Source organism: Apteryx rowi, unplaced genomic scaffold (assembly GCF_003343035.1).
Source record: "Apteryx rowi isolate R43461 unplaced genomic scaffold, aptRow1 scaffold_574, whole genome shotgun sequence".
NCBI lineage: Eukaryota > Metazoa > Chordata > Aves > Apterygiformes > Apterygidae > Apteryx > Apteryx rowi.
Window position 1 is genome coordinate 549,850 of NW_020450843.1, and position 24,535 is coordinate 574,384.

Here is a 24,535-nt window from a genome sequence, read left to right on the forward strand (position 1 = left end):
ATTGCTACTAGATGGTGGTATTGACAGTTCCTACTCTTGGTATTACAGTCACTTCCATCTGCAGTAATAAAAGTTTATCTTCTGTAGGTTTTCAAGACTTCCAAAACCTATGCAACTTGCAGACTGAGTGAAAGCGTTTTGTGTGTGTGTGTGTGTGTGTGTTATAGCTCTCGGAGAAAGACATGAGCATGCTGGAGGAGAGAATAAAGCGGTCAGCCAAGAGACCAGCTGCTGCTCCCGTGAGGCAGGCAGAGGAGAAACCTCAGCGCGTTCAAAACATCAACACTAATGCTAGCATGCTACGGAAGGGACCAGCTGAGGACATGTCCTCCAAACTCAAGTATGTAATGAAAAGTTATGCTTTCTAGCCTATATAGTACGTGTGCTAATATCATGTCTGGCAATGTTATTTTAGTTCTTATATCATCATCTTTGCATGTTGTGAAAACAGGCCAAATAATGCAAAACAAAATGAAACTTTTTTTTCTTTTGTCTTGTCTGTCTTGAAATCTTTCTAAATGGTCTTGTGCCTTTTTTCACTGCTTCTCCATGGACAGAATTATGTATCGCACTTATAGGATGTAAGTACTGCCCACTAACTCCTTGGTAGAAAGGCTCTTGTATCTTTCGATTTCTACTCTAGTCATCCCTTCTTGAGGGTGATGAGTTTACCGTGGCCAGTTCTAGGTTATTTGCAGACAAAAGAAAGAAACCAAGAATAGAGGACCTCTACCAAGGCAACTACAAATCAAACTGCAGGGCAGACATGGCACTTCCATGTTAAGCAGCTGCTGGTAATACTGGGAGAATTTATTCATATATTTTGCATTAAACTTAGTATTGATTGAACCCTGTTCTTAACTTGTTAGGGCAAACATACAGCACAGAACTGATGAGCATGTGTGAATCAGCCTGGGGGAACAGTAGTAGAAACAAAACAACATTCCTATCTGCTCATTATCTTGGAGGAAAAGTCCCTGTTGAAAATGATCCGTTTCCATTAAAAATCTAATATGCAGCACCTTGACCTGCAAATAATGTGGGATTTTGGGAGTCCTAGATTCAGATTAGCTTGCTAGGTTGCTATGTACATCTGCATCTTATTCATCATGTTAAAATAAAAACAAATAACAAAAAAGAGCCACCCATGAGCTGTAATACAATATTCTGTTAATGCTACTTTAAACTATGCTGGGTATCTCTCCTAACAAACTGGTGCTATTTCTCACAGCTGCAGTGGGTCTCATGGTGGGTTATGGGAGAAACTGGGAAGGCAAGTAACTAGCAGCTGCTCTCCTGGCCTAAAAAAGCTTGTTGTACAAACGGATAGGGGAATGGTAAAGGGAGTTATTGCTATGGAACCTGGATAAAATCAGGTCTGCAAAACCTATGCTATCCTGTTATAAGAGCTTTAGGGCTACCAGTGGATGCTAGTGCTAGTACTCTTGTCTCTTGCATCTATAATAAACACCTCTTTCCTGGTTTCTATAGCCAAAATCGCAACATGGGTGGTCACTCTGAGACAACACATACTGTTCCACGGGAATTTCAGCTGGATCTTGATGAAATTGAAAATGACAATGGTACTGTCAGATGTGAGATGCCAGCACTTGTACAGCACAAACTAGATGACATCTTTGAGCCAGTCCTGATTCCTGAGCCCAAGTGAGTCTAGTTACAGCTCCACCTAAGCGAATTCATTAGAGCCATATAACCATTTTGAGAAGCTGAACTGACAATGCTAGTCTGTGTTCAGACTTCTTTACTCAATAAGGTAAAGCTTCAGCTGGTTTGAAGAGCAATATTAGAGAGGCAATCTGTGATTAGTGTTCTGAAATCTAGATAGGAGTTATTTCTAATGGGGAAGAAAAAAAAATAGTTCTGCTTATACATTTTTGTAGTAAGAGGATCTTGAGTTTGTAAATGCATCATCAGTATCTTTACAGGTAGTGGAATAGATGCGCCAAAGGAACAATTCCTTCCTTGAGCAGCATCCACTGTGAGGATGAAATCCTTTTCTCTTGACTATAAGCTGTCACTAGAGAAAATAGCAGAGAAGTGTAATTTAGAACTGTCTCTCCAAAGAGTCATGAATCCTGTTTTCTTCAACTGTTTAGGATCCGTGCTGTATCCCCACACTTTGATGACCTGCACAGTAATACAGCTTCTACTATCAACTTTGTCATCTCCCAAGTAGCCAGTGGTGATATAAATACAAGCATTCAGGCTCTGGCACAGGTAAGAGAATTAAGGTAGCAACTATTCAGTGTACTTGAGCTGTTTGTCTGCGAGGGTGATGAGTTGCACTCTGGTGGAGCATCCATGTCAGGTGATGTGGACTCTGCTCAGAATCTCCCTGATGACAAAACTAAGTGCACAGGGGCCATCTGACTCGCTTTAGCAATAAAAATTCTGCTTAAATGATGCAGCATAGACTCTTAACACAGAAGCACTAAGTATGTAAATATGCATATCTCTTTGCTTTCGTTCTGTTCACATCTGTGCTACTAATCTGAAAAAGCTGACTGTTGCCAGTGAGGCTTAGCTTTTAAATGTAAACTGTTTTACAGCTCCCCAGCAAAGGAACTTTGTCTTGGCTCTTGGTTCTAACTACTTAGAAAAGTTTTGTTCAGAAGATTTCACGAAGTGGCTAATTCCAGAATCCATAATGCAGCATTTCCTGTTCTCAGATGTGTACAGTATAGGATTGCAGCTCACAGAAAGATCACTAATTGGTTGTACTGGGATTGGCTACAGGAGTCTGCAGTCACTGATTTCTGGGTGAAGGCTTAGAAAACTAACACCTTGGCAAGTGGATTGGTAACAGCAAGAGTGTTCCTATAGAACGGTTTCAAATTATAGTTATTTTGCACTGTTTGCAGCTTGTTGACTTTATTGTTTTTTTTTTCCCCCTCTTTTTCCTCTTAGATTGATGAGGTTCTTAGACAAGAAGACAAAGCAGAAGCTATGTCTGGCCACATTGACCAGTTTCTAATAGCTACATTTATGCAGCTTCGGCTAATCTACAATACACACATGGCAGATGAGAAGCTGGACAAAGATGAGATAGTCAAACTTTACAGCTGTATTATTGGGAGCATGATCTCGGTAAGACTTTTGAATTAAGGTGAAGAGAAAATAAGTTTTGTGCAGAAATTGCAGGAGAACAGAAGGCCTTTCCAGCGTTGACCTGTGCCTAGGTTAGCTTACTACTGAATTTTATGAGGGTTTGTTACTAGGTAATCTGGTCACCAATGCGTCTTTTGGGAGGGAGTGGGGATTGAGAAGTTAGGGGAGGGAGAAGGTCTGTTTGCTACTTCTCCAAAATGCATCCACTCTAACATTTTAATTAAGTTCTATTTTAATATTCCCTAATCTCCTTGAATGCTTAACTGGTGACCTAAATATTTTCAGAAGTCTCTCAATAGAAATAACCTTCTTCCAAGTGCATTTTTAAGATTTAATGTGTGTTGTGTGTGTGTGTGGATGGGCTGTGTGTTTTTTTTTTGTTTGAGTGTTTTTTTTGTGTGGTTTTTTTTGGGGGGGGGGGCAGAATGCCAAAAAACTTGGCAGTGTAGTCTAGAGAACTCCCTACACTGAAATGTTGTTATGCAGAGAAAAATTCTGATGTTGGCTTCAATTGCTAGCTATTTCAGATAGAGAGTCTGGCTCGAGAGGCATCTACTGGTGTGCTGAAGGACCTAATGCATGGTCTCATTACACTAATGCTGGATTCTCGGGTTGAAGACCTCGAGGAGGGTGAGCAGGTCATCCGATCAGTCAACCTCTTGGTAGTGAAAGTTCTGGAAAAGTCTGACCAGACCAACATCTTGAGGTATATAAAGAAAACTATATGCTAGCTGCTTCTCTTCGTCTGTTCTTACATTTAAAACCTTTCCTTTGCTGGCTGATTTTGTTCATTCGTCATTTTGTCTGTGTAATAGTTGAGCTGGTTAATGAAGAATTGTGACTGATCATTAATGGTGACCAGAACTTGACCACACAATCTACACAGTTGGAGACAGGCTAAGCCAGCCAGCCTCATGTTATTCTGTATGCATTGTAGTTCAGCGGTTTGCTTTATAAACTCTTGTGATGTGAAGTACTAGAGATAAAGAACTATTGCACAGTGTGATATTAAACTGCTTGACTAACCCCGGTCTGTGGTGTGGTATTCTGTGGAGAGTTGGCATCTTTATTCTGCATAGCACTTCCCTGTGTAATTTTGTTATAAATTTATTCCTTTTAGTGCTCTGCTTGTTCTGCTTCAAGACAGTCTGCTAGCAACAGCCAGCTCACCTAAGTTCTCAGAACTTGTCATGAAGGTGAGCCTGTAGTAGAGGTTTTGAACTCTGAAATACCTGGTCTGAAGCAACAGCCTAGATGCTGTAATTTTTTTCTTCTCTCTTATCATATACCCCCTCTTGTAACTGACATGATTTAGAAACAAGTTGGGTATTCTTAATGAGGTTAAACCTGAAGGTTCCACACTGTGTGGGGATGTACCTAGTGTACATGCGTTATCTGTCAAAATTTCTTCACACGAAGAGCTCAGTCTCCTGTCATTGGTAGTGAACTCAGCACTACTCCATTCTCTTTTATGCATCAGCTCTAAAGAGAGATCTGGGATACACTATAGCTAGTTATAAAGAGTAGCTAGTTATAAAGAGTTAGTATGTACCATTTCAAATATTATGTCACTCTGTGTATCATAGCAGAGTGAAACAGCTCAGTGATCACTTTGCATAATCTGCCCTTATATATTTAAATGCTTCTTCACTGAGTTATTTTGCTTTAACTCAAACTTTCTCTTCAGTGTCTGTGGAGAATGGTGCGGCTTCTCCCCGAAACCATTAATAGCATCAATCTGGATCGGATTCTGCTGGATATCCACATTTTCATGAAGGTCTTTCCCAAAGAGAAGCTGAAGCAATGTAAGAGTGAGTTCCCTATAAGGACACTGAAGACTCTGCTTCACACCCTGTGCAAGCTGAAAGGGCCCAAGGTCAGAGCACTCTATAGTCATGTATTTTTTAAATTGGATGTTCATGCAGTTTCTAAAGCTTTTGCCTCTTTTTCTTTTAGATCTTAGATCACCTAACAATGATAGACAATAAAAATGAGTCTGAGCTGGAGGCTCACCTATGTAGAGTAATGAAACACTCCATGGACCAAACTGGAAGCAAGGCTGATAAGGAAATGGAGAAGGGGGCTTCTCGCATAGTAAGTGGTGTAAATATGTTGGTAGAAAGAAGGGATGTTAAGGCAATTTATTCAAGAAATAAGCTTTATTTAGTGATTGTTGAATATGAAGTAGTACATGCTTCTCCAACACGTGACAGACTCTTCTAGTTTCAGTTTGGAGATTGTTTATGGCTGTTTTGGGAACTTGCAGTGTGTTTCTGTTCTTACCTGAACATTCTGTGCATATCCCAGGATGAAATGCTCCATAAGACATTCAGCTATGCAGCATAGGTTTTATCCTAACAGTTACTGCATTTGATCTACTAAAAGTTAACCAAAACCAAAACAAGCTTTAAGCACTCTCCCCTGAGAAGACCTGCAGCTTGTTGGTATCCTGATTCTTACTCTGTGTAACCAGTGGCTATATAAAACTCTAGCCACCTTAAAGTTTTCTTTGTTCTTGAAGCTCTGTGCCCAACTAACAGGTCTGAGGGCACTGTGTGGTTATTACAAGATTTGTCTAACTTCCTCTCGTTTTTAGTGAAGATTATGTCACTCTTTTTTTGAGAAGTTTCCTTTTATTTATTTAGGAGGAGAAGTCTTCAAAGGCAAAAGTTAATGATATTTTGGCAGAGATATTTAAGAAGATTGGCTCCAAGGAAAATACTAAGGAGGTAAATGCTTTCTTCCTGCAAGGAAGAGAACACGATACATTAGAATGGTGTATGCAGCAGTTGTGATAACGCAAAGGAACTCTTCCCTCCCAGGGTTTGGCAGAGCTGTATGAATACAAAAAGAAATATTCTGATGCAGATATTGAGCCCTTCCTAAAAAACTCATCTCAGTTCTTCCAAAGCTATGTGGAAAGAGGCCTCCGGCTGATAGAAACAGAACGGGAGGGGAAAGGACGCATTCCTTCTACAGGTACGTATTATAGCAATACTGGTGAATTAGGAGAAGCAGATGTACAAGGGGAGCAGTTGCATGTGCCACATTAGAAACTAATATTTGGAGACCTTTATTGGGCTTCCAAAGTAATTCACATATGCTCTTGGCACTTGTATTGCTTCATGAGGCGACATTTGGTACCCTTTGCAGAGACTATACATTCCTTGTTTACAAAGAAAATGTTACAACTCATGTCAAATGAAATGTAGAATATATCTGAAAGGCTTGGTAAACAAGTGGTTCTAATTTGTATCCTGTAGCTTGGGGTGAACTTTAGCCTAAGCTACATGTCTCTGGTATCAAGAATTGTTTCTGTGAAGTGTGCTGCTGGATTATAACAGCAACAGCTGTCAGGTTCTCCTTTTACCTTTTGGTTACTAAAATGGTACATCAGTCTTTGATAAAGTATTGTTTGCTATGGAATCTGAAAGTTTAGTTTGAACTGTTCTATAGCAGTCTTTGTGACGACCTCTTTTCAACAAATCAACTTTTTTATTTGATAAATTGCAGTAAAACAAGCTTTAAATTCACTAGTGAGTCTTTGTTATGTATGAGCCCAAATCAGTATTTTAATGTGATATTAAGTACGGAATGTGACAGATGATTAGCTAACAGTAAAAGCTGATGTGTAGTCTGGCAAAACTACCTTTAGCATTTGTTTCTTCAAGTATGTAACTGTGTCCCAGGAGTTTTTAGTCTTCCTCTCCTTCTACTGTTCCTTCTTCTATTTCTATATTGTAAATTACTTTGGGAAGAAGATGTAAGGAGGTGTCTTTCACAACTTCCTAAATGCTTCTGACTACATAGGACAGAAAATTCTTATGTCCTAAAATTCTGTACAGCCAAGAAATGTTAGTTCAACAGTATTGACTTCCAAACTGAATTTATGTGCCCCGATCTTATCCCCCCCCACACTATACTAGTTTGATATAGTAAAGAATATTGCTCCACCTTGCAAACCGTGATTTATTTAGATCAAAGTATAAAAGCTTAACTTACTTCTCTTTTTATATGTTTTAAAGACCCTTGCAGTAAACTAGTGAAAACAAATCCCTTTCCCCACTGAGTCTTAGATCTTGCCATTTGTTTCAGGATGGAAAGTTTTTCTATATTACAAAGTTATTTTCTAGTCTTTTGGTAGAGAATCTGTAATCACCTTGCTATGTTCCTTTTAGAAATCACTAATTCATAGATTGAGTTAGAAGAAGCAATAGCTTTCAGTTACCTGAACAAGAAGCAAGAAGGTTAGAAGCAGTGGTGAGGTCTACTCAAGAGTACTACTGAACCTCAGTAAAGACAGAAAACTCAAAACACTTTCCCTCTTGCAAATGTAATTGTCCAAGTTCTCTCTGTTGGGCTTCATGGTTACATCTGACTGGCATCAGCATCTTCCCATTTTTTGCAGTTGACAGCCTCAGTGCTTCTTTTGGAGACACTCTGCTGCTGCCAACATTTCTGTCCTAATTTCTTTTCTTCACTTTCAGTTATCACTTTTAAAGGAAATGACTATGGACATGAAAAGGCCAAAATGCTTATACTAGCAAATACAAATAACTGTTGGTAGCTTATAGGTTGGTTGATTCTTCATCCATTGTGTATTATTTCAAGTGATTGACCAAGAGGCTTAGACTTTTTGATTTAAATTTTTTTTTTCCCTCCCCCAGGAATTCCTCCTCAAATGGAAGGAACATGTGTCCCTGCTTCTACCAATACTGTATCTTCATCTATAGGAAACACAAATGGGGAGGAAGTGGGGCCTTCAGTCTATTTGGAAAGGTTAAAAATCCTCAGGCAGCGTTGTGGCCTTGACAATGCAAAGGTATTGTGTTTGACAGCATTTGTAAATTCCTGCGGAGGGGGGGATTTTATTTTATTTTTCTTCTTTGAATTCAAATGGCTAGCCCTCATGTGCCAAAGATGGATTGCGATCAGAATTGATCATCCTTCATTATACTGCCTGTTCTAACTATTTGCTACGTGCCACCATTCCTAGTATAAATGGCTTTAAACTTGTTATTTGGCCAGGCAGACTTATGTTTTGATTCACTTTGCTTCACTGATGAAGATGCAGCTTGTTCTTATAGCCCTGCAGTTTGGTATCTTCCCTTGCCAGGTAATTGAACTTCAAAGATCCAAACAACTTAACTCTACTGTTCCTCAAACAGAAATCAATATACATTAGCCTTTAAAGTGAATGATGGGGAAATTCTAGGTCCTCCCATTTTGAAACATCCAAAAGAGCTGAATGAGGGTTTTGAACAACGTATTTTGTGTGTATGTGTACTGAGTGCCATTTACTGAAAAGTTTGCACCCTCAGTCACATGAGAAGTACCACTCACTCCAGGAATAGTCATAAGACTCAAGCACATCACTGTTTTGACCTTTTAATATAAACTTGTACATCAGCTTGCAGCTCTGGAGAGGAGAAATGACATGTTTCTTAGATGTTGGTAACAAGGTAATTTAACCAAGCAGAAGTCTCATATTGGTAAGAGAACAGCGACTTGACCTTTGGCAGGGTGGATCTTGCCAATCAATCCAAGTTTCCTCTTCCCATTCACTCCAGAAAGCCACTGAATGTAGATGATGTACCTAGGAGGGGACTTTCCTCTTCTGTTAGAATTCGGGCTGTGCAAGATTGTACCAGGCCATCTCGGTGAAACACTGATCTGCTGTGAATTTTTGATGTTTATTGTAGCTGCCTATTTTCCAGAGCAAGGTCTGCATTCATGTATTTGCAACCTTATTAACTAGAAGTTGGTACACAGTAGAAATAGTGCTGGTATATCCAGTTGCATAGTTTGTTTCCAGTAAAATAGGGTGTTTCTTCCAAACAGGAAGCTGTGCTTTCTCTTTGGAGTTGAGAACTGAACAAATGCGACCAATACAAATACAAAATTCTGTGACTAGACTTGATCTGAGGCTGAAAGGTTCTGAACATTAAAAAAAAAAATAAAAATAAATTGTTGTGCACATAGTGTGTTGGACTTGCAGTTCCTTTGTGTCCCTGCTGACATTAAATTAGTTATGAATTCTAGGAATTGATTATTGTAGTTAGCTTTGTATGGATCTGATTTTATAATGGTAACTGACTGTATTGCTCTAGATCACCAGTGTCATATTGCTCCTTCCCTTTCTTGTTTTTAGTGTTTCCTGAAGCCATTGATTATAGTGTGTACTTCTCTGTGGCTTTTGCCATTACCTGTCTTAACACTTCACTTTCCACCACCATAGCAGGAAGACAGACCGCCTCTGACGTCTGTGCTCTCTAAACCAGCAGTCCCTGCAGTTGCATCCTCTACAGATATGCTTCACAGTAAGCTCTCCCAGCTCCGTGAGTCACGGGAACAGTACCAACATCTGGACCTGGACTCCAATCAGACTCATTCCTCTGGCATTGGAACTACCATGGCTTCACCCTCCTCTACAGCAGCTAATATTGATGACTTGAAAAAAAGACTGGAGAGAATAAAAAGCAGTCGCAAATAAAGCTGTGAGAGAGACAGCATCACTGTTGCTTGGGCTGTCTTCAGCTTTAGTTTATTAAACTAGAAGTCTTCATAGTTAAACGGCCTCATTTAGGCCTAGTGTATACAAACTGGTTTATGTATAATACAGTGGATTTTGGGGGATTGAGTCATTGTGGCACAAGTATTTGTACATACTCTGCTTCTCAGTGAGCATCTCTTGACAATAGAAGGCTGTCTGTGTATTAGTTTTAGTGTACAGACCTGTAAACAACCATCCTCTTGCTCAGACTAGTTTCTCATAACTTGTTTTTTTTATTTGTAAAATTGTCTTTAAGATCTTTTCCTAGTTCTTAACTCTTAAAAGATCTTTAGTGATTTCACTTTTAATTTTGTGAATTCTTCTCCATGTAATCCTTGAACTGTTGATTCTGTATGGACACATGGCATGAAGTAACTAATTTAAGTGTCTTTTGTAAATAAAGTTTGCATTAACTATACCAGTCTCTGTAGGAACAGCAGTGACTGTTGGTAAGAATAGAAGCCACTCTGTACTCCTGAATGTTAGTAACTGGGTATCTAGAAACAGATGTAAGCTATTCTTGATATGAACCCTGGGTTTAGTATATTCACTCATCTTCCCTATTATATTATCCATCTGTGGGATGCAATTCTGAGACTTTGCACTTTTACTTCTGTGAGCAGTAGTGCATTTTCCATATAGTTGCTTTTTTTCTTGAAAAATTTTTTTTGTTTTGTAAGATGAGAGTTAAGAATACTTAGTTTGCTGAAATGCTCTTTTAAATTTACCTAGTCCTTGTAATGCGTCAACGCAGATTAAGCGTAGTCCCTATCTAATATATACAAATGCATTCTCTTTGAGGGAATAGCAATGTTGATATGGACTAGATTAGTAGTGATGTACTGTCAGTGGACTCATTTATCCTGAACTCATTTGATTAAGCGGTCTTCCTCATGCAGTTTTCAAGTGCAAGTAGACCATACCACATTTGGTTGAACATTCAATATTAGCAAACTTTCCTATTCCATGTAACTAGAAAACACCTGGTAGTAGTAGCCCGTGACAGCCATAGTCACTGTTTTTTATTTGTAAGAGTGTCTTCTGTTTAGCCTTTTTCAGAAGCACCAAGTGTGAAAGCTTAAGACCTACACTGTGTAGCCTTCTGGCCCTTTTATTTCTGGGGAGGTGATATTTTCACTTTGCTGCTTCACTTCCATGTGAGCTGAGTTCCATTGCCAGACCAGGATTATTGAAGACTTGGACAGGCAAGCTTAAAATAGTGCACTTCTGCTCTAGGTTTTTATCTTTATTTCTTGTAACTGCTGCTTTTGTTGTTTGTTCTGTGGACAAGCAGTTTCTGCATTAGGGCTGTTGCTAAATCAATCTTGCCTGATTACAGTAAAAACATGGCTTTAAAATTGGTACCTTTGTACAATGGATCTGTGCCAGAGCTTCTGCAAATGGCTGAATTTTTTCTCCTTTTACAGGATCCCTAGGCTGGAGTTGCGGTTGATGTGTAATACTGCTTGGTGCCTGTGGTGAGTTTGTACACTGTGATAGCAGGTGACTTGCAAGTGTTCTGCATCCTGTGTTGATTGACATGTTGCAATTCATTGCTCCACCACTTTGGTTTAGTAGTAGCAGTCTCTTACCCTAACCTGAAATGATCATGCCCTTTCTTGTGGAACAGAGCTGTATGACAAGTGAAGGTTTTGGCCGGATTGGTAAGTGCTGAGGTATTGTGCATGTGAAGCGGGGATGTTTGTGTTGGCTGGCATTGGAGATAATGCTGCTACCTCTCAGTTACCAACTTCTTTTTGAAACTTACTGACACTTAAGTGAAACCATATGTTCCTTACTGTACCATGTCCAACAGACATTCTGAAGAGACATTCTATTTGTTAGTTAGCTCAGGATCATAAAATAGCAATGCCTACAAACTTGCATATAGCTGTTTTAAGTTTGAAACTGAATTGGAAATGAAGCACAGGAGTAATTGAAGAACAAAAGATAAAGTTGTTTATTATGGATGAGTTTTTGCCCTGTATCTCTGTAGTGTTTGGTTGGACTCAGTATCCTGGGAGTGCTGAACTAAAACTTGTGCACATAAATTAATAAAGCCTAATCTTTAGCCCACAAAATATTTAAATAACATTAAACTGAATTTCAAAAATGATTCCTCTGTATCGTTTGTAATGAGTCAGTATTGAGAGTGACTTACTCCAGAAACTGTATGGTCTTGATTTCCCTCTATTAGGTATGCAGTTTCTCACAGATAGTACTGAAAGGGTGAAGGCTAAGCAATTAAACACTAAAAGGGCTGAATTTATTTAATGCCTGTGGTTACACATTTGGCTGGCTTTACACGTTTGTGCAACTTGACCACTTGAGGTTTCTTTCTTAGATATCTTTGAGAGATTGCTTTCATGCTTTCTTTGGGCAATCAGAGGGGGCTTTTTTCAAGTTTGTTCCCAAATGATCCATCTTTGGGGAGGTAGCCAAACACAGTAACCGATCAGTAACTTTGTTTGTATCCAACTAATTTCAGATAGTTACCCCTACTACCATTTTTTTCAAGTCACTCTGCTTCATAATACTCTATTTGAAGCACAAGCAACTTTCACTGTTGCCTGCTTCTGTGGCTTGATGGTAGTGTGAAGAATGAGAAGTTTAGGAACGTGTCATACAGAGCACAGGCAGCTTCCAAATCTGTCACTGCTTTAGGAAAATAGGGCTGAGCAAGCTGGCTAGTCAAGTATACTCATTTACTGCTGTACCACTGGGTCCTCGGTGGTCCACAGGTTATTGCTAAAGGGTTCATGGAAAAACTTAATGATTTTTCTAAGGGTGAACCCTAAACAGGCTTTTCAAGACAAGTGAACAGGTATAGTGTAGGGAGCTTCCAACTGAGGCTCTTTGACAATGCCTGTGGACAAATTGCTCCCTTTTGAATATATCTATGCCAGTGGAAAATCCAGTATTCAGCAACACCTGCCTTCTAGAAAGTTATTGCCATGCAGTAATGGAAGTGCTGCTTAATCCATTCAAACCTGTATTTCTCTGTAGGACAAGTTGCAAACATTTGGCACTTGTTTAAGACACTAACCTTGCAGTGATACTGGTATTTGTTGTCTGCAACCATAGCTGAGAACAATAGCTTTCTTACCAAAACAGGTTATAGTTGCTGTGCTTTAGATATGTATTGGTGTTTTGAATAATGCCATAATTGCTGTAGGGTGATCATCTCCAGGATATTCTCGGTTCAATTTCTAAAACAGAAGGTGAATAGACAAAGGGAGAAAATGGACAGTGCCTGAGGCCACGATCTTGTTTAGTGTGCTTTGTCTAAGGTCGCGATCTGCGGTTTAAAATCTGTTGATGCTTATAACTGATAAAAAAGGAGGAAAATTTGTTCAAAGCACAGCAGGTAATTAGTAATACAACTAGTGCCTTTCTGTTGCGTCTCCTAACTCTTTTGATGGCATAGCTTCAAGTGCAACTAAAATTGGCATTAACACAGGAGGAAGATAGATTTGCTGAGAACTTTATTTTTGAGAGAGAACACTTTCCTTTGCCAAGTTAAATTCCTATAACCATTTTACTTCAGGATCTTCTATGCTCATGTTTTTAAAAAGTGAAGCACTGTAGCAAAACTGAGAGCAAGCAAGGGAAATGCTTCCTTTATCACCCGTATCTTTCAATGGCTTTTCGTATCCACTTTTTCAGGCGGAATACGTGGGTGTAAAATCCGTATTTACCGTTTCGGTCACAGCCTTCTCCCCATGAAACTATTCCCACTTGATACCAGCGATTGTCATCTGGGTTCTAAAACAGAGAAAAGTAGGATTGGCACAAGGAATGAGTCTTTCAGGTCTGAACCTTGTAAGCACCCTAATCTGCCTAGTGAGGGATACTACTTTAGAATTCAGACTGACAGCTTACCATCTATGAGATAACAGCCTAGCTTGCTGGAATGATTTTGTCTCAATTCTTAAACATCTGAGTGGGAAGCAGCCATCACTCTTAAATTCTGCAGCTGATCTCTGTATATGCTGATGGCTCTGCAGCTGGATGATTGTAGGATGCATCTTCCTGGTTGCTTGGCTCAAATATGATAGGGTTTTGCTTCAGCCACTCAGCAGTCTCTGCTGCTGTTTTTCAGACCATTACAGAAGTTCAGCTCAGCACAAGCCTAGCTCCATTTGTTTTATGACTTTGTACTTGAACATACCTTCATTACAAAAGGTCCCCCACTGTCCCCTTCACAGGCATCTCCTCTCTTTGAGGCTTCAGGACCATACCCTACAGGCCAGAAGAAGGAAGTCAGACATTTGATTGTAGGGGAAGTAACTGGTCTCATGGTCATCTTTTCCTTGAAGTTACTTCTAGAAAGCTGCTTTGTTCTTAATATTATATGTAAAACAGCTAACTCTGCTTCTGTCTTTGCAACATTACTGATTCCAGCACTACTTTGCTACCTGCTGTGCTCACATTCCTGTTTTGTTTCTTTCATCAGGATTCCTTTAGTGTCACCTGCCACCTTGTTTGCAGCGGTAGCTTGAGCTACTGTGCTTTTCTCGTTTTACATCCTTGTGTGTGTGCAGGATTCCGTGTACCATTCTCTCATTCTATTTACTATTGAGACAGATTATCCTCCTCCATTTTTTTTCCTTTCATTCTGCAGGCTCTGCTTTTTCCCTCTTTCAGCAGAGTATGTCCATCTTCCTGCAGTCTCATGATAATGAGGAAGGGCATTTCACTTTAATTCCTGATGAGTTAAACAGTATTTTTGCATTCTTTCCATCACTTGAGTCTCCCCTGTGCTCCTCCTGTATGTCTGCATTTCAGCTACTTTTCAAGAATATTGTCTAGAAAAAGAAACCATAAGAACACTGTGCTGTCAGCATGCTCTGCCATGAAATTGATTTCTATCCTAACTCCAGCAATTGTTTGTGTTTTAGATGCTTTGAACACCACAAGCTCTGTCAAAAGTTGTTAAAGATTTGCTTGCAGGAACTGATAAAGGCTGTGGGAATAAAGAATACAGCAGAAAGTATTATACCAGTACATAAATCCATGGTGTGTTTATATCTTGAATTCTGTGTTTACTTCTGTCCTCTCTCAAGAAGACTGTAGTAGTAAAGAGATTCAGGAGGGTGCAACAAAGGAGAACTGGAGGTACAGAATGTCTTCTATGTTAGGAGAGATTAAAGTGCTTCTTAGCTTGGAAGAGAAATGATAGAGAGCTGTAAGAGACCTATGAAATAGTATATGATATGGAGAAGAAATCACTTTTTCTGTAGAGATGAGTACAGATGTGTACCTCTAATTTTATTATACAGGAAATTTAATAGAACGTGCAGAATTATATTTTTCACACAAGCCGTAAGTAATCTGTGCAGCCTGTTGCCACAGAAGTTGTGGGCAGAAATGTGAATAGGTTTCAAAGGACTGAGACAAGTTAGTAGAGAATGGTTTGCCAAGTACAGTAACTGGACTGTGGCTTTTAACTAAGGAAGTACCTAAACCATTTCATATACTGGTGAAAAGATCACTTTATATGTGCTCAGTTCTTACACAGCTATTCCTGATATATAGCAGAGTGGCCCCATTAGGCCCACTAGTTAACCTGACATAGTGTGGTGTTACAAACTTTATTCATAATTAATTTTTCCAGTCTTCCTGTTGTCTGAGAACTGAAAAGTTGGTTCTTATCACGGGAGAGTTATTCTTTAGGAGGGCAGTCTTAAACTTATCAGAAAGTAACCTGGCTGTGTGAGCCCCATCAAGGGCTCAAACCCCTCATCTTGAGGTTGTGGCAGTTAGCCTTGTGTCTCCAGTACCACTTACCTGCACAGAACATGTTGTCAGTGACTTGGATCCTGGTGGATGCTCTGCAAGTACTTTGGTCTACAATGGGGATGTTGAGCTGTTGTAGAACTGTGGGCAGGTTGGACAAGCCAGTGCCCCATGTTTCTCTCAGGTTTCCCCAACCAGTTACCCGCCCTTTGTAATCTGCCAGCATCAGCCTGTAGAAGGAAGCATGGTTGTAATCAAATTTATTGCAATAATGTTCTCCTGCCTGGCTCTCTTGCTGCAAATAGGCTTTTGTAGCCTGTCCTTTTAGAACTGTGGTACAACTTCCTCACCTCTGCACAACCTCTTTCGTAGGCAGGCAGACAGGATGGATGTAGTCACTGAAGGTCACAGGTCTCTTCAGGTGCATGAGTGCAATGTCTCGGTCCATGTTATCTTTCCAGTTGTACTTGGGATGGATGATGATGTTATCCAACAGAGCAATTTTCTCTTTGTTCTTTTCATATCTGAAATTGTTAGGAAGGAAAGAACTGACTGTACAATAGCAACTGAGAGCCTCTGGGGCTGATGATACTTTCAGGTGCTTTGTACCCTCTGAGAAAATACTCTCCTCTTAACAGTTAAGGAGTGCCCCTTTAGACCTTCCAGGGGTCTGCCTCCCTTTCATTTCAACCTCAAGGATTAGCCAGAGCAACAAATGACAGCTCCATTAGATCGCACTTTTGAGAGGCATGCTGTATATATCTTTTTTTTTTTTTTTCCTTGTATATTGAATGATATCCCAACCTTATTTTATCTCATTACTCCAAGAGGAAGGCTAGTTCACTCTCACTTCTTCCAGGCTCTTACTTTGCCCTAATGTGCTTGCCAATCCGCACCAAGATGTCATTTGTAGTTAGGTTCTTCCCCCAGGGTGGATAATAAAGGCAATGAGCAGCAGTCAAGACCCAGCTGTCACTGATGAGGCTGGCACCACACAGCAGCTCTTGAGGACTCTTTTTGTAGAGCATCACCTGCCTAAGAGACAAGGAAGGGAAAAGACTTACCAGTGATTTTGACCTTGATGGATGGATGCCTTGCAGGTATCTTGGTCTACAATGGGGACATCAAGCTGTTGCAGAACTGTGGGTAGGTTGCTCAAGGTTGTCTATGTCTTACCAGGACTAAAGGCTGAAGCAGAACTTGTAGTGAGCAGGGAAGAGCATTATGCTATATTGACACAGAGGACTACATAGGTGGCTCTCCAGCAAAAAGTTCCCTAGGCTTTCAGCCCCGAAACTGAAACTATGTTCACTGTACTAAGCAATTTTACCATGTTTCCTTCACCTGCAGAGCATTCTCATCCTCTTTCCTCCAGAAAGGCTGGAAGGAGAGAAGAGATGAAGATGAAACACACCAGCACTTCTGCTCTCCCTGGCGATTGTGCACTTGACTCAAGAGGAGAGGAGGAGTTTCTTTCCAGCTATTTTAGTGCTGCCCTGTCAACCTCCTGGAGAAGCTGTGAGTAGAAGTGATGTTGATTGCATGCTCCCTGGCACAGGAGAGTCCTCTTATTTCCCCCTGCTTGAACGGAAGGGAACAGAGGTGCAATTACCCAGGAAGGACTGTAAGGAGATATTGCTTACCAGGGGGAACTGCCAACCTCTGCATCCTCCCCATGCACAATTCTCTTTCTGTCGTAGGATTTCATCACCTCCTCCTCACTTTTGTCCTGTATATTTTTCTTCTCAAATAGAGGACGAATGCCGCAGTCTGAAAAAACAGGCAATCTGGCTTTGTTACTCTACCTGATTCACAGCAGAGAAATTTTGCCTGCAATGAGCATGCTCAGATGGAATAACCTAGGAGGAGAGCTCCTACTAGCTCCCTGATCTGTAAATGGAGATTAACTTCTGATGATCCTTCAAGGAATTTAAATGCAGCATTTGGCAAGCTGGTGTTTCTGAGGAACAGTGAGTGCCCTGCGGCAAAGAAGCTGCAACCTTTCTACAAACTGGTGCTGTGTCCAGAGTTCATGCTCACCTGCTTCACCTGAACCAAAAGTTTTCTCATCAAAGAAGGTTTTGAACCCTTGAGGAAGGAGAGTACGTCCTGATATTGCCTCCAACTCTTCGTTCCCATCCTCTAAAGAGCTGTCTGAGAAAGACACAAAGACAAAAACTGTGAAAGGCCTAGCTGCAGGTTTCCATCTTTACCAGGAGTGTAGCTGTCCCTTTCCACATCCAGGGGAATGATGAAGGAATGATGTTTCAAAGCCACTGCCATTTTTTAATGCTTATTGTATAATCAGCCACATACTGGCTAGGCAGTATTCAGTTTTTTTGTAGAAGAGAACAATGGAGAAAAATAACAGCCACAAGCACACATGATATTTGGACAAACAGGACTTTCACATGCATGGTACACCCACTTCCTCATCTCTGCCCCCCTCCTCCAAGCCAGGCCCTTCTTCACAGTAACGGATCTTGTTTTTGCTTGCCACTGCCTTGCAATGTGTATACCCAAACCAATGCAGGCTTCTCACCGCAGTAGTGCAGGTCACAGTATTCAAAGTTGGGTGGTTCATCTGTGATGCACCAGACACCTTCGTCATCTGCATCAGGATTCCTACAATAATTTTCCAGCAGCTTCACCTCCGTGATGATGGTTTTTCCTTGGAGCACCTCTTTGGCCTTCTCAGAGTTCCATGGTAGACACTTAGCCCCAGAGACTGTGACTGAGAGGGTTCCAGTATAAAGCATGCCTTTTTCTTGTTCACATGGCTGTGCTGAGGCTGGAGGCTTGACCCGTGGAGTGAACTCAACTGTGGTTCTCTCCTCACCTGCAAAGGCAGAAAGCTGTGACCTAAGCCATAGCTTTGTGCTAGGAAATATTGGTGTTGACATCTGGGCCTGAACCCCTTTACTAAAGCCCAGAGTTCCATGGGGCATCCCATCACGTTTGAGAGCTCCTGTGCTCACTTTAAACAGTGGGCCACTACAATATTGTAGTGTCAGAGGTGTCTCTTTAAACAGGAGGTAAGAAGAGGCTGGTACTCCCCATTGTGCCTCTCTGTACCACTCTGATGTCAGGGACAATGTTTTGTTCCTTTCTTGGGCATCTTTTTTAACCAGCTCAAAGGATGGGGACCTCAGGCATCACAGCACTGCTGATTTAGAGCCTCCAGTGCCACCTTTTCAGGTGCGTAACTAGGCCGTGTTTTGGGAGTCCTTACAGTGCTATGTTAGTAAAATCCCAAACTCAAGTTCTGTCAAGATATTTCTTCCCCAAATAATGAGAGAAAAGTATTCCTGCCAGCCTTTCTGCACTTCTTTTTGCAAGTCTTCCACTGGCTGCAGGCTCTAAGTAGAATTTCCTGGGTGAGTGGGTACTAGGTGATCTGTTCTGCAGTAGCTGCTTGACCTCAAGCTGCTAACTTCTTGAGCACTGTAGAAAACCCTGTGTGAAGAGATACCCTCTGACTACTCACTCTGAAGTGCAGCAACCACTCAGCAAGCAGCAGTCAGCTTAATCAGGGAAGCTGATTGTGAGGTTGATTTATGTCAACACGATTGCAGTGCGTGAGAAAACAGGGCTTTTCTAGCTCTGGCAGATATATGTATGCATAATGGTAGCAGTATGTTACTCTGCTGTAGGTCAGAAACTAGCTGGTGAACAGAGATGGTCTTAGATGGCTGATCCTCCCAGGGCAGAGCAGTACTTCTCTCTTGATTTGCCATATGGGAGACAGGGGCCATGTTAATGATTTTATTACTTCAGAATACCCCTTGGTCAAAATGGTTGCTGACCCCTTTGATTTTCAAAGGAGTTGAAGCATGCTGTTGCCTCTGCTTTTGGGAGTGAAGCTGCTGCTGTGAGAAAGCTTTCTGCTTTCTACTTTCTATCACTTCTTTTGAGACAAAGTCCAAGCCCTACAGGAGACAGCTCCGTGTTGTTGAGAAGGAATGGAAAAGTACAAGTAAGYGTATGAGGATAGTTTTCCATCCTGCCAAGTGAGAGAAGGGCACCTGCTCTCCTTGACAGTAGATGGTGTGTAACAAACAGTGCTTTTCCCTATGAGTGAAAGTTTAAGGTAGACATTCATACGCAAATTGAAGTAATTTTGTCCTAAAAGTGGGAATTCTGACAAAAAATACAGTATAACTCACTACTTTCACAGTATTCTGATTTAGAGGTAGCTGAGTTAGGATTTTGGGGTGCTTCAGGTTGGCAAAACTGCAGTAGACTCCATGGGACTGTTGATGCCAGATTTGATCTAAATTTAGATTAGTTTGGTCTAGAGAAAACAGCACATTAGAAGGAACTAGCTAAGGTAGACAAATGGGCAGCTTTGTGAAGGTTTCTCCTCAGCCCCTCTTACCCTTTAGGACACAGGTCCTTTACTCCTAAGGACCTATGTTCCTGTAAGATCTCTCCCCTTCCGTGATGCATTTTTACTGTCAGTCTTAGTGTAAGCTGTTCCCTGTCAGTGAAAGGCTTGCTGGGGCCTAGTGCTGAGACATACCACACACTGGAATGGGACATTCCTCCCGTTGCACCGTTGGGTCCCGGGTGTAGCACCATGGGCCTGCTGTGTTGTTGTCTGGATTCCTGCAGTAGTTCTCAATGAGGTTGGGATGAGTGGTGGTGTTAAATCTGTAAGAAAAGGCTGGTTAGGTAAGGAATGCAGGACAGCCTGGAGAACCCTTTAGGGATATGAGGGAGAAGAACTTACTTAGGTATATGTGGATATTTGCTTGTCCACATTTGACATTCAATCCCTGATTTGGTGTGATTAATTGTCCCCTGATAGTTCTGGCCCAGGCCAGTGGAGCAGGTACCTGTCAAAATCCCAACACAGGGTAAGCTGGAGCCAAGGGACATGGAGGTTACATTTTTCGAGGTCAGAGGTGCTATCCCCTTTAATTTTTACAGCGTATGTGTGCAAGAATAGACATTTTCTTCATGTGATGGGAAAAACACACAACTTGAACTCCCTCTAATGAGGTAGAGATTGCCCCAAGGGTCTGTACCTTGCTTTGGCTGTAGGTGCAGGTGGAAGCAGTTCTGACAGGCTAGTTTTTTCTGGAGCTGGACTTAGTACTATGTCATAGGGAAAGGGTATCTACCCTATACTGTTACAATGGGGGAATTAGACTGTTTGTGAAATGTTCAAGGGGGAAGTGAAGAGGAAGAAAGGACTTTGAAACTCCCCTCAAGCTATTTCTCTTTCTAATTGGAGGGCCTCACCAACTTTAGATTTTTTCTTCCTTCCAAACTCTGCAGGAAGCAAGTTTCTGGTACTCACTGTATCTGGGAGCTCATGAGGTGAACATGAATTTCTTACCTTCTAGACAAGCATCCAGAACTGTCCTGGACTTCCTTATGCCCTGACATGCTAGCAGAACAAGAAGAAAGAAACCCATTATATGAAAGGAATCTAAACAGGTATCACTGAACCAGTTTATCAGGCACAAATATAAGTGCTTTGCCCTGGAGAGTGGGCTCTTCTAATAGGGTAGAGAATTCTCTTTGGGATGCATCCATGCAGCCTTGAGGGTTAGCGGAAGAACTGCAGCACTTGATGCAACTTACCTTGGTATTTTGACCAAAACTCATCCTGAAAAACAAATGTGAATATTTAAGAGTAGAGACACAGAACACAAGACCTTCCTTAGCTGCTGCAATTCAAACCCATAGGCGAATGCCCCATCACAGCAAATGAAAAAAACTAACCTAGGCTTTGCTGATATCAAATGCTATAGAGCCCAACAAAGCAAAAATCTGCTGCAAAGCCATGTTCCTTCTCATCAGACTAAGGAATCAAATAGTCTGTCACAGCTCTGCCCCAAATAGGCAGGCATTTTGGAGGCAACCCACTGAACTTCAGGGGTATCTGTTTCTGCACCACTGCAGTATCTAGACATCAGATCTCTATTGGATCCAACAGTCTGAAGCTTGGAAACCACCTCATCTGAAAGCCCCTGTCTCTAGGTGAGTGGACATCAAACAACTCTGTTGAGGAATACTACAACAGTGGCTTCTGCTTAGCTGCTTTCTGTTCATAACCTTGGATCTCCCAAACTACATGTTTTTCTTGCACCACAATATAATGTGCTTTGCTTTATGCCCTATGCTGGTAAAAGACAGTACCGTAATACAGCAGTGTCCCTGTCATGAATTAACCTAATGTCTGCAGGTGTCTGTACCATTCTGTGAAAGACATTTTGATTGTTAATCTGTCCTGAGCCTTCACTTTGTCTTTGTAGCCTCTGTACTGACCTAGAATAGGCAGGATGTGCCAAGGGAAATTCTTATGCCTAACAAATGCAGAGATGCAAACTCAGTGCAACCAAAGATCAGTTACTGTGCAGGAATATTTGCTCTCCATGTTAGGCTGTTAATCCAGCAATGGACCATCTAAGGAGAGACACTGATCACTTTTTATGGATTTGAGACTAAGCAGACTAACAGGACTGCCATTTCTGAAAAAGATCAGAGATGCTTACAGCAGTTCTCTCATCAACGTGCAGAGGAAACAAAGCCTGTGCTACTGTACAGAAGTCCAAGAAATTGGACCTAGAACTTCTAAAGGCTGGTAAATGCAGAGGACGCTCCAGAGCAGTGAGGAAATGGAGGCCACAGATCATATACAGGTATTGCTCATCTCTTTAGATCTACGTCTGTCAGGTATCTCATGCCTGAGAGTGATTGCATTAGAAATACTCTGCAGAGCTTGTATCTTGCTGGCTTAAACTCTTAAATGATCATCTTTTTACCACTGTATTTTCTGGAATGTGGAATTCAGCACTAATACCGGTCTTGGGGCTAGGAGCATTTCCCAAAAGGATGCAAACAGAAATTTTGCAGTGAGCAAGTCCAAAAGCCACAAAAAGGGACAGTGCTACCGCTTGAGCTCAAAGGGTCTTGAGGCACCTGCGCTCAGTGTTTGGTTGCTAAGCTAGCTGTTCTGTGAATGTCCTGGAGGCCGACTGGGATTTGTGGCGGTTAAAGATGTGTGGCATCATGCTGAAGTGGAAGGTGCAGTTCTTGACTGATGGCTAAGGGAAGGCTCTTTCCTTTTCACTTTGTGCTTAAAATAAAGAGGGAGGGAAAAGAATCCAAGCTTTGAGAGGCATTCCCTGGAGTGACTCCTTCTCTCTCTCGGAGGGAAACTCCCTAAGGAAGTCTAAGCTCTCCCTGGGATGCATGCACACATCAGCCTCATCTTTGTATCCCAGAACTCTGTCTTAAAACCCCCAGTCCCTGGCTGTGAGTGTGGTATGCTGGTCTGTCACTACAGGAGCTGGCTGAGGGAATTTTAAGAGCACCCATGTTCCCTGTACATACCGTGCGAACAGTGGATTCAAGGGCTTCAAAGGCCTCCTCGTGACTACATGTTTCTTCCAGGCACTCTCGCTCCAAGTTGCCTTTAAGCATCTCTTCCAGAAATCCCTTGTTGGCACGTCGTGGGCGCTTGAGCAACAACAGTGCCTGCCCCTTGTCCAGGAAAACTGCCAAGTCAGAACAGCGCTAATCAAAGGGATGCTCGCAGTGAGAGGGCCCCTTTGTTTCTCCTTGTAGTTTCCAAAAATCACACTTGGCTGGTGTGATGGTCCCACAGCCCGGCCCTGCCCCCTCCATTCCACCATGCAGTGGAGTGGTCCTGTCAGGACCTCCCAAGTCCACACCCGATGATCAGTGCAGTCTCTCTATAATCTGTCTGTGAGGGTTGCCTTCACATAGGCACCAGAAGTGATAGGAATCCTCCATTATCCTTGGCAAAGCAGCTCTGCTCGTTTGCGGGTAGAGAGAGGCTTGCTTGCCTGAGCTTGCTCTTGCTCTGTGCCAACTGCTGCATTGTCTTGCTGACCTCAGACTGCTCCAATAGGCACAGTTTGATTCTGTCTTCATGTTCTCTGAGACCCTGCTCTCAGATCTGTAGATCTTAGATCTCAGGTCTTCCCACACACAGTGATGGGCTTAGATTAAGAAAAGATAGATGGAGTAGAGACTGTAACAAAAGATAAGGAGCAGTGAGCACAGGAAAGCTGCGTATTGCGGATGACCAAAAGTGGAGATAAGGGCAGGCAGAGGAGGAAATAGAAAATTGCAGTCACCCAAGTTAACTAACTCCATCCTAAGAAGGCTCACAGTTGTGCCATGCCAAGATCCTGGACTTAGCCATGTCCCCCTTCCCTACCATCTCCCCCGTAGCCCACAAAATCCACTGAGCTGTTGTCACCAGGCTTTCTTGCCAGCAGCTGAAGGCTGCTGCATCCTCTCCTCAGGAAAACCCTGTGCTCATGCCACTGTCTGCACCCTTTAATTCCCAACTTAAAGCTTTTAGAAACTTCCCCCTGCTTTATCTAGTGAATCTCCCACAGGCTTTACCCTTGGGAAGAAATAACCCCATTTTCCTTCCTTCCATCACCCATTGGTACTGCCCTTCTCCCTGGGCTGTTGAATCTTACCTCCATCGTGGCTCAGTGTGAGGTGCAGAAGGCTGGAAAAGAGCAGGCCCCTCAGTATGCTGGTTTTGTTGTGTGCCATGCTGTACAGCCCTGGCTGCAGGGGAAACACAAGGGGAACAGAATAAGTGGAGTCACAGCCCTGCTGGGTTAATATTGAACCAGAATGAAGAAACAGGACTCCAGAGGTCGTGGTGTGTCAGGGACAGTGGGGCTGAGGCTCAGGCTCCTCTTATCCCTCCTCTCTTGGCTTCTTTCCTTTCCTTCAGGGCATTTTCCTTCTCATACTTCATTGGCAGAAACTACATCATAACACACAAAAAAATCTCTGAAGACCTCCCCCCTCCCTCCCTGCCCCTGCTATGGGACTAGAGTTAGTATCCCATTTCATAGCAGGGAAGAGGGCATGAGGAGCAAGAGGGCGAGCTTGTCCCAGGGTACAGGGAGAATTTGGGTTGGAGAGGTCTCTGCCAGCTCACGGTCACCCCTGCCAGGGCAGTTCACTCTGCTCATCCTGTGGCTCTTGGCAGGATCACTGCCTCCCCATCATGCTGGCTTGGTTCCCTGCAGCAGAATCTCCTCAGAGGCTGGACTTCTTAGTAGCCTCATGCTTAGCAAGACTGGGAGAGTTTAGCCAGTCCCAGTT

The 24,535-nt window shown here is 42.0% G+C and overlaps 2 protein-coding genes and 1 non-coding gene across 6 annotated transcripts in view; 2 read left to right on the forward strand and 1 right to left on the reverse strand.

Annotated features, from left to right (window-relative positions):
• CKAP5 (cytoskeleton associated protein 5) overlaps positions 1–10,100 on the forward strand; it is a 52,389-nt gene extending 42,289 nt beyond the window's left edge. For 2 of the 4 annotated variants that reach the window (XM_026082377.1, XM_026082380.1), the window contains 13 exons: positions 168–340; positions 558–581; positions 1,492–1,665; positions 2,118–2,238; positions 2,929–3,108; positions 3,648–3,835; positions 4,250–4,325; positions 4,817–5,005; positions 5,086–5,223; positions 5,775–5,858; positions 5,952–6,108; positions 7,797–7,951; positions 9,368–10,100. In XM_026082377.1, the coding sequence (XP_025938162.1) occupies positions 168–340; positions 558–581; positions 1,492–1,665; positions 2,118–2,238; positions 2,929–3,108; positions 3,648–3,835; positions 4,250–4,325; positions 4,817–5,005; positions 5,086–5,223; positions 5,775–5,858; positions 5,952–6,108; positions 7,797–7,951; positions 9,368–9,622 (1,914 nt within the window). In that variant the 3' untranslated portion in view covers positions 9,623–10,100. The remainder of the gene's footprint in view (positions 1–167; positions 341–557; positions 582–1,491; positions 1,666–2,117; positions 2,239–2,928; positions 3,109–3,647; positions 3,836–4,249; positions 4,326–4,816; positions 5,006–5,085; positions 5,224–5,774; positions 5,859–5,951; positions 6,109–7,796; positions 7,952–9,367) is intronic. The other 2 variants (XM_026082378.1, XM_026082379.1) reach the window with 2 other exon arrangements.
• Positions 2,287–2,397, forward strand: LOC112973939. The gene has a single exon (XR_003256110.1). It is a non-coding gene; the product is annotated as a small nucleolar RNA SNORD67 (small nucleolar RNA).
• Positions 10,101–12,704: 2,604 nt separating the features above from the next.
• On the reverse strand, positions 12,705–23,986 carry F2 (coagulation factor II, thrombin). The gene is made up of 14 exons (XM_026082381.1): positions 23,893–23,986; positions 22,769–22,932; positions 21,014–21,038; positions 20,766–20,816; positions 20,154–20,259; positions 19,944–20,074; positions 17,964–18,260; positions 17,462–17,575; positions 17,065–17,191; positions 16,289–16,456; positions 15,772–15,945; positions 15,473–15,651; positions 13,854–13,924; positions 12,705–13,447 (listed from the first exon to the last, which is right to left on the reverse strand). The coding sequence occupies exons 1-14, from the start codon at positions 23,969–23,971 to the stop codon at positions 13,307–13,309; spliced, it is 1,827 nt and encodes a 608-aa protein (XP_025938166.1). The 5' UTR covers positions 23,972–23,986; the 3' UTR covers positions 12,705–13,306.
• Between the last annotated feature and the right edge of the window lie 549 nt (positions 23,987–24,535).

What these genes read in the sequence shown, in the direction of transcription:
- F2 (XM_026082381.1), bottom strand. Translation starts at nt 23,971, where the DNA reads ATGGCACACAACAAAACCAGCATACTGAGGGGCCTGCTCTTTTCCAGC. An exon ending in CACACTGAGCCACGATGGAG is followed by an intron (nt 22,933 to 23,892) that starts GTAAGATTCAAC and finishes CTGACTTGGCAG; the next exon opens with TTTTCCTGGACAAGGGGCAG. An exon ending in GAGGTTGGCAGTTCCCCCTG is followed by an intron (nt 16,457 to 17,064) that starts GTAAGCAATATC and finishes CTTGTCTCTTAG; the next exon opens with GCAGGTGATGCTCTACAAAA.